General features: G+C 40.1%; 1 protein-coding gene across 1 annotated transcript in view; it reads right to left on the bottom strand.

The window, feature by feature from the left end:
* LOC306932889 (BCAS3 microtubule associated cell migration factor-like) overlaps positions 1-11067 on the bottom strand; it is a gene marked incomplete at its 3' end in the record, with an annotated part of 68883 nt that extends 57816 nt beyond the window's left edge. Inside the window, exons 1-5 of the mRNA XM_079514865.1 lie at positions 10984-11067; positions 7748-7839; positions 6586-6640; positions 5180-5255; positions 1656-1762 (exon numbers count right to left, since the gene is read on the bottom strand). Coding sequence (XP_079370991.1) covers positions 1656-1762; positions 5180-5255; positions 6586-6640; positions 7748-7818 — 309 coding nt within the window. The 5' untranslated portion in view covers positions 7819-7839; positions 10984-11067. The remainder of the gene's footprint in view (positions 1-1655; positions 1763-5179; positions 5256-6585; positions 6641-7747; positions 7840-10983) is intronic.
* Between the last annotated feature and the right edge of the window lie 1304 nt (positions 11068-12371).

Raw genomic sequence — 12371 nt, 5'->3', positions numbered from 1 at the left:
TCCTGTTACTTGCTTTTGCATGTTGATGTAGCCCAAATTAATATACCAGAGGTTCTCCATCTATGGGTCAGGACACCACATCTTTTGGAGGAGGAGGAGGAGGAGGAGAGACCTGCACACCGCCACTTGCTGGTTCAAGAGTTTCATTTTAAATAGGAGTCATAGCAACCTTTCGGCCTTTCGGGCCTTCTTCAGGCATAGTTTGAGAACAGGCTGACATTTTCATTAAAATATGCAACAGTAGGTTTAGGCAACCAATCAAATTGCATATAGTAATCATTCATCAGATGAGCTGTGAAAAACCCAGTCATGTGACTTTAAGGTGCAGTACTTCTGTAGAACATTCCTAGTATATTATTGAAAGTCACCAATTACAACAATAGAGCGTCGCAGTCCCGCCCCCTTTCATGACGACGCCAGGCCCAGGAAATAGTTTCCAATGCATTTTTCCCATAGACATTTCAAACGTATTTATTTAAAGACCTTATAAGCGTCGTACAAAGCCAACTCTTGTCGTGACAAATCATGACAACAAACACAATATTTTGGACCAAACAAATAATTACAAAGAAGAAAAACAACAAAAAAAGTGTTGTAACCTGCCGTTTTCTTCTTTTTAATTATTTGTTCAACCCGAAAAATTGTGTTTGTTGTCATGATTTGTCACGACAAGAGTTGGCTTTGTACGAGGCTTAAAAGTTATTTAAATAAATACTTTTTGAAATGTCTATGAGGAAAATGAACAGAATCATTTCCTTGGCCCTGGTAGGGGGCGGGACTGCGACGCTCTATACAGGGAATAATATTAAAGTCATGCCATAAAAGTCACACACGAAAATCTCTCCTCCTTCTCTGCACTGCTAGGACCTATACGCACCTGCTGAAAATTAAACCGGGTGTGCGGAAGTTCTCTCTCTAAAGGACACCAAATATAAAATATAAAAATATAAAAAATAAATGATAAAAAAAAGCATATCCTGAGATTGCATTTGATTTACTTATTTAGTTTTTTTATTAAGGTTAAAGCTGACTAGTATTTTCAGCGACGGGGTATAGACCCCTTTGGGACCCTGCTCAACAAAGTATCTGTAGGGTTTATGTCCAGCTACTAGGTGGCATTTGGCTCACTCACCACTCAACGTTACAGCAGTGTTTTTGACACAAATTTGGATTTTAGTTTTAGTCATAGTCTCTTCAATAGTTTTCATTTAGTTTCAGTCACCTGGAATGTTTCAGTGTTAGTCTAGTTTTAGTCGACTAAATATCATAAGATTTTAGTCGACTAAATTTACAGTTGATTTAGTCGACTAAAATGTATTTCGGTGGGCCTTGATGCCATCGTAATGACTGTTTTTACACTTGATGAAAATAGCCGATCTACAAGCTCACAACACGTGACGCATTGTGAGCCAAGTACATCTGCTATTTTCATCATGCAACCAAAGTGTAAAATGACTTATTTGTTGTTGTTATTTGTTTTTATTTGTTTGACGAAACTCAGTATATTTATTATTTAGTCTTAGTTTTAGTCATCATTGCTTAGTTTTCAGTTAAGTTTTCGTCAGTGAAAAAAGGTAGTCGACGAACATTTTCCGTCTTAGTTTTAGTCGACGAAATCAACACTGCGTTCCAGGCAGGTTTCCGTCATCACTCACCGATATGCTCCAGATCTGCATCCCGTCCGTGTAGCCAACCAGCAGGCAGAGTGGGGGGTCTGCGGTGCCTCCGTGCATCTCCATGAACTCTGGGTTTCGAGCCGTGTCTGTGTTTACAGGGAGTAGAGGTGTTAACCCATACATTTACAATTCTTTCTACAAAATGTCGTCTAAATCACCACAGTTTTCTGAAAAACCTATGTTTCTATGTCAGTCGTTCTCAAACATTTTCATGTCAAGGACCCCAAAAATGATATGTAATTGGCCGCCGACCCCCATCTCAAAATATGTTGTTCCATGCAGGGACCGCCAGAAGCAAAGATTTTAGTTAAAAACAAAGACAACTCTTGTCGTGACAAATCATGACAATAAACACAATGTTTTGGGCCAAACAAAGAATTAGAAAGTAGAAAAAAACGGCAGGTTACAACACTTTTTTTGTTGTTTTTCTTCTTTGAAATTATTTTTTTGGTCCAAAATATTGTGTTTGTTGTCATGATTTGTCACGACTCGAGTTGGACAAAATATATTTTTGCACTGTGTTAGAAATAACATTTCAAGTAAGTACGATAATTGTGTACTGTACTTCTTATTTTACTATGATTATATTTATCTAATTAATAGCCATAGTCAAAACGTATCAGCAGATAAATCTGTAAATATTAAACCACAAATTAGAATTAAGGTAGAAATAGAAACTTAGAAAACAGCAATAATAACAACAACATAGTAGTCATGTGTGATGAATTCATTGCACAAATATATTCAGAAAGAACATCAGTGGCAGATGTAGCATTTAGTGTCTGTCAGTCTGTCTGTCTCGCTCTGCCAGATGTAGCATTTAGTGTCTGTCTGTCTGTCTGTCTGTCTTGATCTGTCTGTTGGGGTTACATGTTGTGCAAGATGATCATTCCATTCCTCAACTTCACACATATCACACCATCTATCAGCGCCCCCTGGCTTACAGGAGGAGGAGTGGAGCCTTCAGATAACCACCGCTAAAAAGGTATTCCCCTACTTAATTTCTCAAGTCCTTTTCTAACACTATACATTTGATTGCATGTGCTTGTGCGCAAGGTGGACGTTAGGAAGTGAAGCTTTGAAATGTGAACTGATATGTCGTAATTGTCTGACACACACACACACACAAGAACCACACACACACACACACACACACACACACACACACACAAGAACCACACACACACACACACACACACACACACACACACACACACACACACACACACACACACAAGAAGCAGAGACGTAAACAAAGTTATTGCAGCCTTGTAAAGTCAACAGCTGTCGGGCTGAAGTAGAGATTTGGCATGTGTGCGCACACAGACACACACACACACACACACACACACACACACACACACACACACACACACACACACACTCAGACAAACACACACACACACACTCAGACAAACACACACACACACACTCAGACAAACACACACACACACACTCAGACACACACACTCACAAACACGTGCGCGCACACACAAACACACACACACAGTATCTGAAATGGGGCAAGACTTTGAGAAATGAACCATCAAATGGTTAACAAACAGCCGCCAATCACCCTTCATATCATAGTTAAAGAGACTTGTTGTGTCATAATACTGTTCCTTTCCAGGGACATCTTGGGCATGTGCCAATTTTTAAACATATGTAATTTCACTCCAGGAACAAATGAAGTGTATCCAAAGTCAAAGATAGTGTAATGTAATTTCACTTGGTTGGCTCTAAAACAAATTACGTCGGTTTCCATCCACAGGAATGTTTCCTAAACCAGGCAGAAAACAAATGAGTACTAAGTTCACCATCTGTGCTGGAAAACGGTCAGGATTTCATCATTTCTCTGGGATCTAATTCAAGGCGCAGACGTGGTAAAGATTTAACCCATTTTGTGAACCCCTTTTGGTGTTAGCATTATGTTATGCTTTAGCTATTGAAAAATAGCAGATCTACAAGCTCATAGCGCGCCACCGAGTGGCGCGCTACGAGCTTGTAGGTCTGCTATTTTTGAAAAATCGAAGAACGACTGACATAGAAACATAGCTTTTTCAGAAAACTGTCAGGATGTAGAAGACATTTTTAGAATCTGATCTCAGGTCAAAATGGGTTAAGGAAGGGACAGGCCTAGATATGTCTTCTGTCTGATGTGTGCGACACTTTGAGTGTGTACCAATAAGAGCAAAGAGCTCCTCTAGCCCTGAGTTTACACAACCTAGAGTTGAACTCAAATTCTAACAAGTAACATTTCACTTGCTCTTCAGTCTGTAAGTAGGCACAGCATGCTTCAACTATTAAACCCAAAGTGTGAACCCTTGATTTGTGCGGCCAGAGGTGAGGCTGGACCATTTTCACACTCTAGCCCCTTGTTTGGGGAAAACTGGCACTAACGAAAACTCCCTTCAGCACCCATGACTGCTAGAACCTACAAACTAATCCCATGACCCTCTTCGCCTTTATTTGGAGAACATAAGACTGGATACTGGATACAGACAGACTGAGTTGGTGAAATAAAATGCAATAAAACAGTATTTTTGTGGTAGGTTGTCATCATTAGGCTCAAGTTTTTAGTCTGTTATAGTACAGGAAATCTATGGAAAATACAGGATCAACCTCTAACTAATTGCAAAAAAACGAACTCAACTGATTTAGCATCTTCAATATATCCTGAATAACAGAAAAAAAGTTGCCTGGAATTGTCTGAGGGGAAAGTGTTGAAAATGGACTGTACAGTATGGTCACCATTAGCACCATTAGCACCATAGCAACTTGCCCAAATGTGCTGACATCATCACAGTTTGGCAAGTTGCTATGGCCAAATTTAGCCCAATCAATGAGTGTTTTATGCAAAACGAATGCTTGGAATGGATTCAGCATCATGAAAACCCCCTAGTTTGATATGTTCCAGGCAACTTTTTTTCTGTTATTCAGGATATATTGAAGATGCAAAATCAGTTGAGTTTGTTTTTTTGCAATTAGTTAGAGGTCAAATTACAAATTACTGGACTATTTATGCCAGCCACTGCTGTGTCAAACGTGCGATGCTATCGATTATGCTGCTGATAAACATCAACATTTACCCTCTGCAAACTAGTCATAAATGAACACTAGTGCAGACTGCAGATATTGCAGTGTAATAGTCACATGGACAAAACTTCAACTTCAGATCAGATTTAAAAAATAAGTTAAAGAAATATCTCATGTCACTTGCTTTTTGATGGTCATTGAACACTGTTTAAAATCGTTCATACTGTAACGGTAGGCTACTCAAACTGAAATTGTATTCATGGTTGCAATGTTATTAATCTTGTTTTATATTTAGTTGTATTTTATTTTTTTTAACTTTTTTTCTTACAGTCTTGTAAAATGTATTTCATATGATGTAATGTATTTTATGTGTGGACCCCAGGAAGAGTAGCTGCTACTAAGGTAGTAGCTAATGGGGATCCAAATAAACAAATAAACTTCAAATCATTTTCCGCCTGATGACTTACCGTTAAGGTCAGCTTTCTCAAATCGAACCCAAATGATTTTCTCTTTTTCATCCGTCGGAGGTGCCCCAGTGTATGCCTGAGATGAGAACCACAGAAGGAAATAAGAGTTGTGCATCATTCTATAGCAGTCTGACATCATCAGGACTCAGGAGGCTAACGTCAAATGTACAATTACAGTGGCATTATTATAGGATAAACGGTAAACATTTGGCCTGGGCCATGGCTCAGTGGTCCAGGCACGTTGGCTGGTAATCCAGTCTGGCAGTGTGCCGCGGGTTCGACTCCCGATCCCGACAGCCTTTACTGCATGTCTTCCCCCCCCATCTCTCTCCCCATTTCCTGTCAGCCTACTGTCTGTCCCTCCATAAAAAATATAAAATAAAGGCGAAAGCCATAAAAAAAAAGAAATAAAAAAAAACAGTAAACATGTACAGGCATTGGTTTATTTAGTGGCTGAATTGAATTCCTCATCCCAGTGGTGTTCAAACTTTTTGGCAAATCTACAACCTTTGATGTGATCCGTTGTGAGCTTGTCTATTGGCTATATTTGCTATGAGTACAGGTGTCTTTCCCATTGCTGTGCCTATGACAAAACTTCTCATTCACAATAGCAATGCTGGGGCATATGAGTGAAATGCCCAAAATAGGTTGAAGCTTAAGTTGTAAAGAAAATATGTCTTAAGTTGTTAAAAGAATATTTCTTAAAGTCATAGAGTTTGACTCTATAGGAGAGTGAGTGCTAAAAGGTACAGATATAGGGCGGCAGTGGCTCAGGGGGTAGAGTGGCCGGTAGAACAGCCGGATGGAAACCGCAAGGTTCCTAGTTCGATTCCGGGCTCACCCAGTGTTATCGTTCAAGTGTCCTTGAGCAAGACGCTGAACCCCTAATTGCTGTGAATGGGTGAATGTACGTAATGCACACTCTATGTGAAGTGCCTTGGATAAAGGCGCTATATAAATGCACCATTTACCATTATAGTCAATTGACAAAATTGTTCATAACGATTTTTTTTCTAGGTTTGTACACATGGACTTGTGTCATGGCACACCGTTTGGAAACCACTGCCCTAGCCTTATCACAATACAAACTGTCTTTACTGAGCTGGCCAGTGGCCTTGTGGTTAGAGTGTCCGCCTTGAGACTGGGAGGTTGGGGTTCAATCCCCGGCCGGGTCATACCAAAGACTCCTCCCTGCTTGACACTCAGCATCAAGGGTTGGATTGGGTCCCTGCGACATACTAGCGTCATGTCCAGGGGGTGTACTTGTACATCAAGCTGCCTCACGCTACAGAAACAGGAGATAGGCTCCTGGCCTCATGGCTCGGCAAGGCTACTTACTACTTATTGTCTGATACTGACAGTTATCACTAATATTTAGTAAAAGACTCGATTGACTAATAAGTTACCTGGGGGACAACATCTTGCAAGAAGGTCACCACACTTTCCATGTAGGTCTGTTCCCTGAAATAGCAACAACAAAAAAAATGTGTCAATGCCATAGCAGATTATCGGGTTAACCCATTTTGGGCGGGAACCCCTTTTGGTGTTAGTATTATGTTATGCTTTAGCTATTGAAAAATAGCAGATCTTAGAAATGCTGTCTATACTGTACTGCTTTTTCCAAATAAAATAAATATTGTAAAAAATTAAATAAAAATAGCAGATCTACAGCTTGTAGGTCTGCTATTTTTGAAAAATCGAAGAACGACTGACATAGAAACATAGCTTTTTCAGAAAACTGTCAGGATGTAGAAGACATTTGTAGAATCGTTCCAGGTCAAAATGGGTTAAGTGCATTCATCATAATATACTGTAGTTCAGCTAGCACCCAAAAGAAGAATTGTTCATTGTTCTAATTAATCAATTAATTAACAACAGATGAGTCGTGAAAGAAGTATTCCGATTCGCACACTGATTTAGTGTTGCCAGGGGAAGACATGTGAGCTGAATAAATCAATGACATCTGTGAGCTAATGTGACAAATCTTCAATACCTCATGGAGCTTCGGAAAACCCCGTCACCACCACATCATTAAGTCTGTCAGACCAACATCATCACCGCTGTAATTTACACTGTTGTTCCTAGTTTCAACTCTCTTGAGTTGATGATGAGTCACTGAACGGTCAGTGATTCATTAGCCAATAACAGATCAACTCACACAAGGCATTGACGTGTGGCTTTACATTGTTTTCACAATGCTATGTAACTTCAATAATATGTTTAGGGTTTATCCCATTTTGGGCGGGAACCCCTTTTGGTGTTAGCATTATGTTATGCTTTAGCTATTGAAAAATAGCAGATCTACAAGCTCATAGCGCGCCACCGAGTGGCGCGCTACGAGCTTGTAGGTCTGCTATTTTTGAAAAAAACGACTGACATAGAATTAGAAACATAGCTTTTTCAGAAAACTGTCAGGATGTAGAAGACATTTTTAGAATCTGATCTCAGGTCAAAATGGGTTAAACACAGAAATAAAGAGACTGAGTTCATGTACTCACTAACTTCCTCCATCTATTTATTTTCAGTGTTTTGTGGTTTGTGTGTTCTTGTTTTGAGTGTTGTTCTTACGTGGCAGCGTGTGCTCGCACCACAACCCCTCCAGCACAGCGGCTCGGCCTGCGCGGAGAGTCAGACGACATGTTGTCCTCCTGGTTCTTAACCTGTAGCGGTAGGTAGAAAGAGACAAGAAGGCACAGGTGCAAACAGTTAATCGAACTAATCGATATAATCAAATAACAAAATTAGTGATGAACCGAATATTCGGCCGCAGAAAATATTCGGCAGAAAATGGCTAAAAATGCATTTTCGGCCTATTCCGTTTTCGGCCCGAATAGGCAGAAAATATATCACCGAATAGTGTATGCAATTAATGCATTCAAAAGAGCTGAATAAATGTTTTATGGACCCATAATAGTGATTATTATTTAAGTTAAGTTTTGTCATAACCATTACTTTTGCCATAAATCAGGTAGCTTTAAGGTACGTCCATGACAGCAATGGTAGGAAAAAAAGATATATAATATTAATCATATTCGGATATTCGGTGTTCGGCCAACTGTTTCCTATATTCGGTTTCAGCCAAGAATTTCCCTTTCGGTGCATACAAAATAATGAATTTGAATAAAATACATTTTCAAAAATAAAGATCTACAAGCTCACTGGGGCTTAAGTGGTAAATGAGAATAATAGTAGTCGATGTTTGTATCCCTTCGTTGACATAAGAGAAAGAAGTACTTTCATCATTCGATTAATTAAGAAGACAATATTGATAGTTGAACCCCAGTTGGTACCTGGGTTGGTACCTGGGTTGGTACCTGGGTTTTAATCAATGTTTTGTTCTGTCATTGTTGGATGATTAGATCAAACCAATTCATATTCATCTTAAGCCTAGCATAGACTTGTGTGTGATGTGACTCATGCTTTCCCCAATTCCCACTGTTATCATATCAAGGCAGAGGCAAGGAAGCAAAACCACTGTTATCAGTTGCAGAATTTGGTTGAATGAGTCTGAATCCTACGTCAGCTGACGGCACAGTAGCCTCGGAAACCCAGACGTTTTTATTTCCAGGGAGATACAGTGACCAAGCACAGTGACCAAGCTCCTTTGACAACAAGCATGGAATGAGAATGTAGGGCGAACTAGTGTGTGAAGAACAGAACATCATTCACACTAAACCACTGGAAAAGATATCAACGACAGTGCTTTTTATTGGAGGAGGACAAGATCTTCACTGCCGCCGTGTTAATACGCTATAGTTGCATCACTTTCAAAAATGGACAAATATGAAGCTTTGGCGGTTTTTTGGGACAAGAATTATGATAAAAAGAAGAGCAGTTGCATCCTAGTTATTGTATCGCTGCAGATCAAAGCCTGGGACCGTAACCGTAACCATTGAAATGTCAGCAATTTTTATCACCACTTTTTTCCCCCATTTGTTCAGACGTACATGAACATGTACAGTCTATGAAGTTTGAATAATATATGAATTTGATTTATAAATCCCAAAAGTTGCTTAATATCTCAATAAATGCTCAGACTTATGTGAGGTGGCTTCGAGTCGGCTCTGTGCACATCTTCATTTGACTGTACACAGTTTTCAGCGTGTCTGACAACTAAGATATACAAATTATAATAATGCCAAATATTCTCCTCAGATACCATGAGCCACACAACCGAAATATAGTTTAACAAGACAGGATTGCATGATTTATAATGCAGTGATGCAAATAACCTGCATCCTCCATCCTTTAGTCTCACTAAATTGAGAAAGGACGCAATCATGTCACCCTCCTGGCCGGCTGCAATAGCCTACTGTACTCAGTACTGTACTCTAACGTCGTTGACATCGGACTCATAAAATGTCCCTCGGACCCATCTGAAAGACTACCCCTGGGTCCCGGGACCCAATACATTGAAAACCTATTTACATCACTGATAAAATGGTAAATGGAAATGGTAAATGGTGCATTTATATAGCGCCTTTTTCCAAGGCGCTTTACATAGATTGTGCATTACATTCACCCATTCATACACTGATGGCAGCGGAAACCATGCAAGGTACCAACCAGCACATCAGGAGCAATTAGGGGTTCAGTGTCTTGCTCAACGACACTTCGACACTAACTCTGGGGGAGCCCGGGTTCGAACTGGCGACCTTGCGGTTACCATCCGGAAACTCTACCCCTGAGCCACCGCCGCCCGATAATGTAAAAGAAAATAGGCACATTCATTTCCTTCAAACCATTGGTCCAATAGTCCAACCACGTGGCTTATGTTATGTTTACAAATTCTGGGCCAGTAGTGGCCTGTAGTGAAGAAACAATGTGCCAATTGTGCACTACAGGCCATCATCTTCAACCAACACATTTTACATAAAAAACAACAATACAGAGTGTCACAAGTTAACTACACAGGCTACAAGCTAGAGCTAGCTGTTCATGACAATAACTTTAGCAGCAAACAACATCTGCACTTTTTGAAGGATGGTGCATCAATAATAATAATACGCTCACAATAGACGTTTTTTCACAGCAGATATGTTGACATGTCGTAAAGAGGGTTAAACGCTAAGCTCATAACAATTATTTGTATGTTTTGGTCTTACTGTGTGCCTGATTGATTGATTGATTGATTGATTTAAATATGTATTAACAGTTTGCAGAATTACAGTACATTTCAAGCACAAACTCAATACAAAGACTGTTAACTGTGAGTGGACAACCTTAAGCATTACACTTGTTTACAAGAGGGTTCACCTTCCTGTACCAGAATGGGGCAATTCTTGTACACTTTACAGCTTCATGCTGGCACACAGAAACATTTTAAAGCCATTAATTGTAATTAACCTTCTAGTAGGAGTAAAGAAAAATGTCTCTACTAAACATTTAGAAACACTGTCAGACCAGAAGATCCAATGCATTTATTTTGAACTATAGCTTGGATAGCCCTGTATGCTTTCATAGTAAACCATGATAAAAAAAGAGAGAACGAATCTATTGTAAAAACACAATGAACAATCCCTATCACATGCACAGTCAGTGAAAAGTGAAATCATAATAATTTGTGAAGGGAGTCAAACCAACGTCAGCAAGAAAACAACACACAGCTAACACTGGGCTAAGGTGGCTAAAGTTAAATTGATATTGCATTAGCTCACAAGCTAGCCACTGCTATAGTGCTAGCTGACCAAAACAACGGTGTTTTGTTTTTGCTTGAATGGTGAATAAGAGCAGGGGGGTTTTAGAGGTTGGACACAAACTGTCACGAATCGTTTCGTTTGTAAAGACGTGGTTCTATATCTTACTGTTGTGTCCAGTAGGTCGATATGGTGGAGCTCTGTCTCCAGAATAAACGTCAAAACAAACTCAACTGAAGCAATCAAGCAAAGCAGGAGTTTACGGAAGTGTGAGTGTGACGCCAGACCGGCCAGCCAATCAGGACCCGTCGTGTGGTTTTCATCCGACCAATGCGCGTGCGGGAGAGGCGGGTCATGTAAAGCAGTGGTTCCCAAAGTGGGGTCCGGGGACCCCCAGGGGTACTTGAGGGAGTTCCAGGGAGTCCCCAGCTAAATGATTATTTGGAACCAAATGGACCCTTTTGGGTGTGTAACTCTGAGTGTACAAATTAAACCAAATGTCCATTTGTACGCTCTCAGAGTTACATTAACATTGATTTTACAATATAAATCGGGGGTCCAAGAGATAGAAATGCCATTAAATGGGAGACTGTAGACTAATTCATGTCAAACTGGGGGTCCTTGAAATTAAACGGGGTGAGAATCACTGCTAGAACCGTCAAAATCTTCTCTTATGGGGGTCCTTTGCACATTTTTTTAAAATGGGGGTCCGCGGGCTCATCAGTGTCAATTTGGGGTCCTTGACATGAAAAAGTTTGGGAACCACTGATGTAAAGAGCACAACGATGAATTGAACATGGTGGACCCTCTTGTAAACAAGTGTAATGCTTAATTGGGTCGTCCACTCACAGTTAACAGCCTTTGTATTGAGTTTGTGCTTGAAATGTACTGTAATTCTGCAAACTGTTAATAAATATTTCAATCAATCAATCAAACGAGACTTACGGCTCCCGTCAGAAATAAGACCTCTCGTCAGGACGATGTTAATGTCAGCGCATCTTGTTGATTTTCACCGCGGTCTTTTTCGCAGCGGGAGAGACGGCTGCCGTCACCCGAGGCGGGCGCTGCATTTAGAAAACACCTGCTTGTTTACATATGGGTCTCGCGAGATCGAGCTACACATGCGTGCCTTCGTCATACGTGGAGGGAGGTAAAATCAACACGGATTTTGATGGGATGTTGTCTCCACCTAGCGGAGGAAAACCATTACAGTGGACTTTTAGCAGTTTCATTAAAATCCTATCAAGACAATTTGCCACATGAATGAATCATGTGTCAAATTATATACAGGTTTTTACTATGCTGTTATTTGTATTGTGTATTGGCTGTTTAATGAGAGGCAACACCATAGACTGTAAAACATTAAAAGGTCCACACCTTATTTTATCTCAAATATTAAGTGTTTGTTTGTTTACTAGAATCTTCCTAGAATAATAAGCAACACTACAGGGATTACAGTACATTAAGCCAGTGGTTCTCAACCAGTGGTCTGAGGACCACCAGTGGTCCATGAGAGGGGTCCAGGTGGTCCCCATGTAAATGATGGAGAGTTGTAA

This window comes from Electrona antarctica, assembly GCF_951216825.1.
Source record: "Electrona antarctica genome assembly, chromosome: 11".
NCBI classification, from domain to species: domain Eukaryota; kingdom Metazoa; phylum Chordata; class Actinopteri; order Myctophiformes; family Myctophidae; genus Electrona; species Electrona antarctica.
Note: the sequence above shows the minus strand (reverse complement) of the source record. Positions and strands in the feature narration are given on the sequence as shown.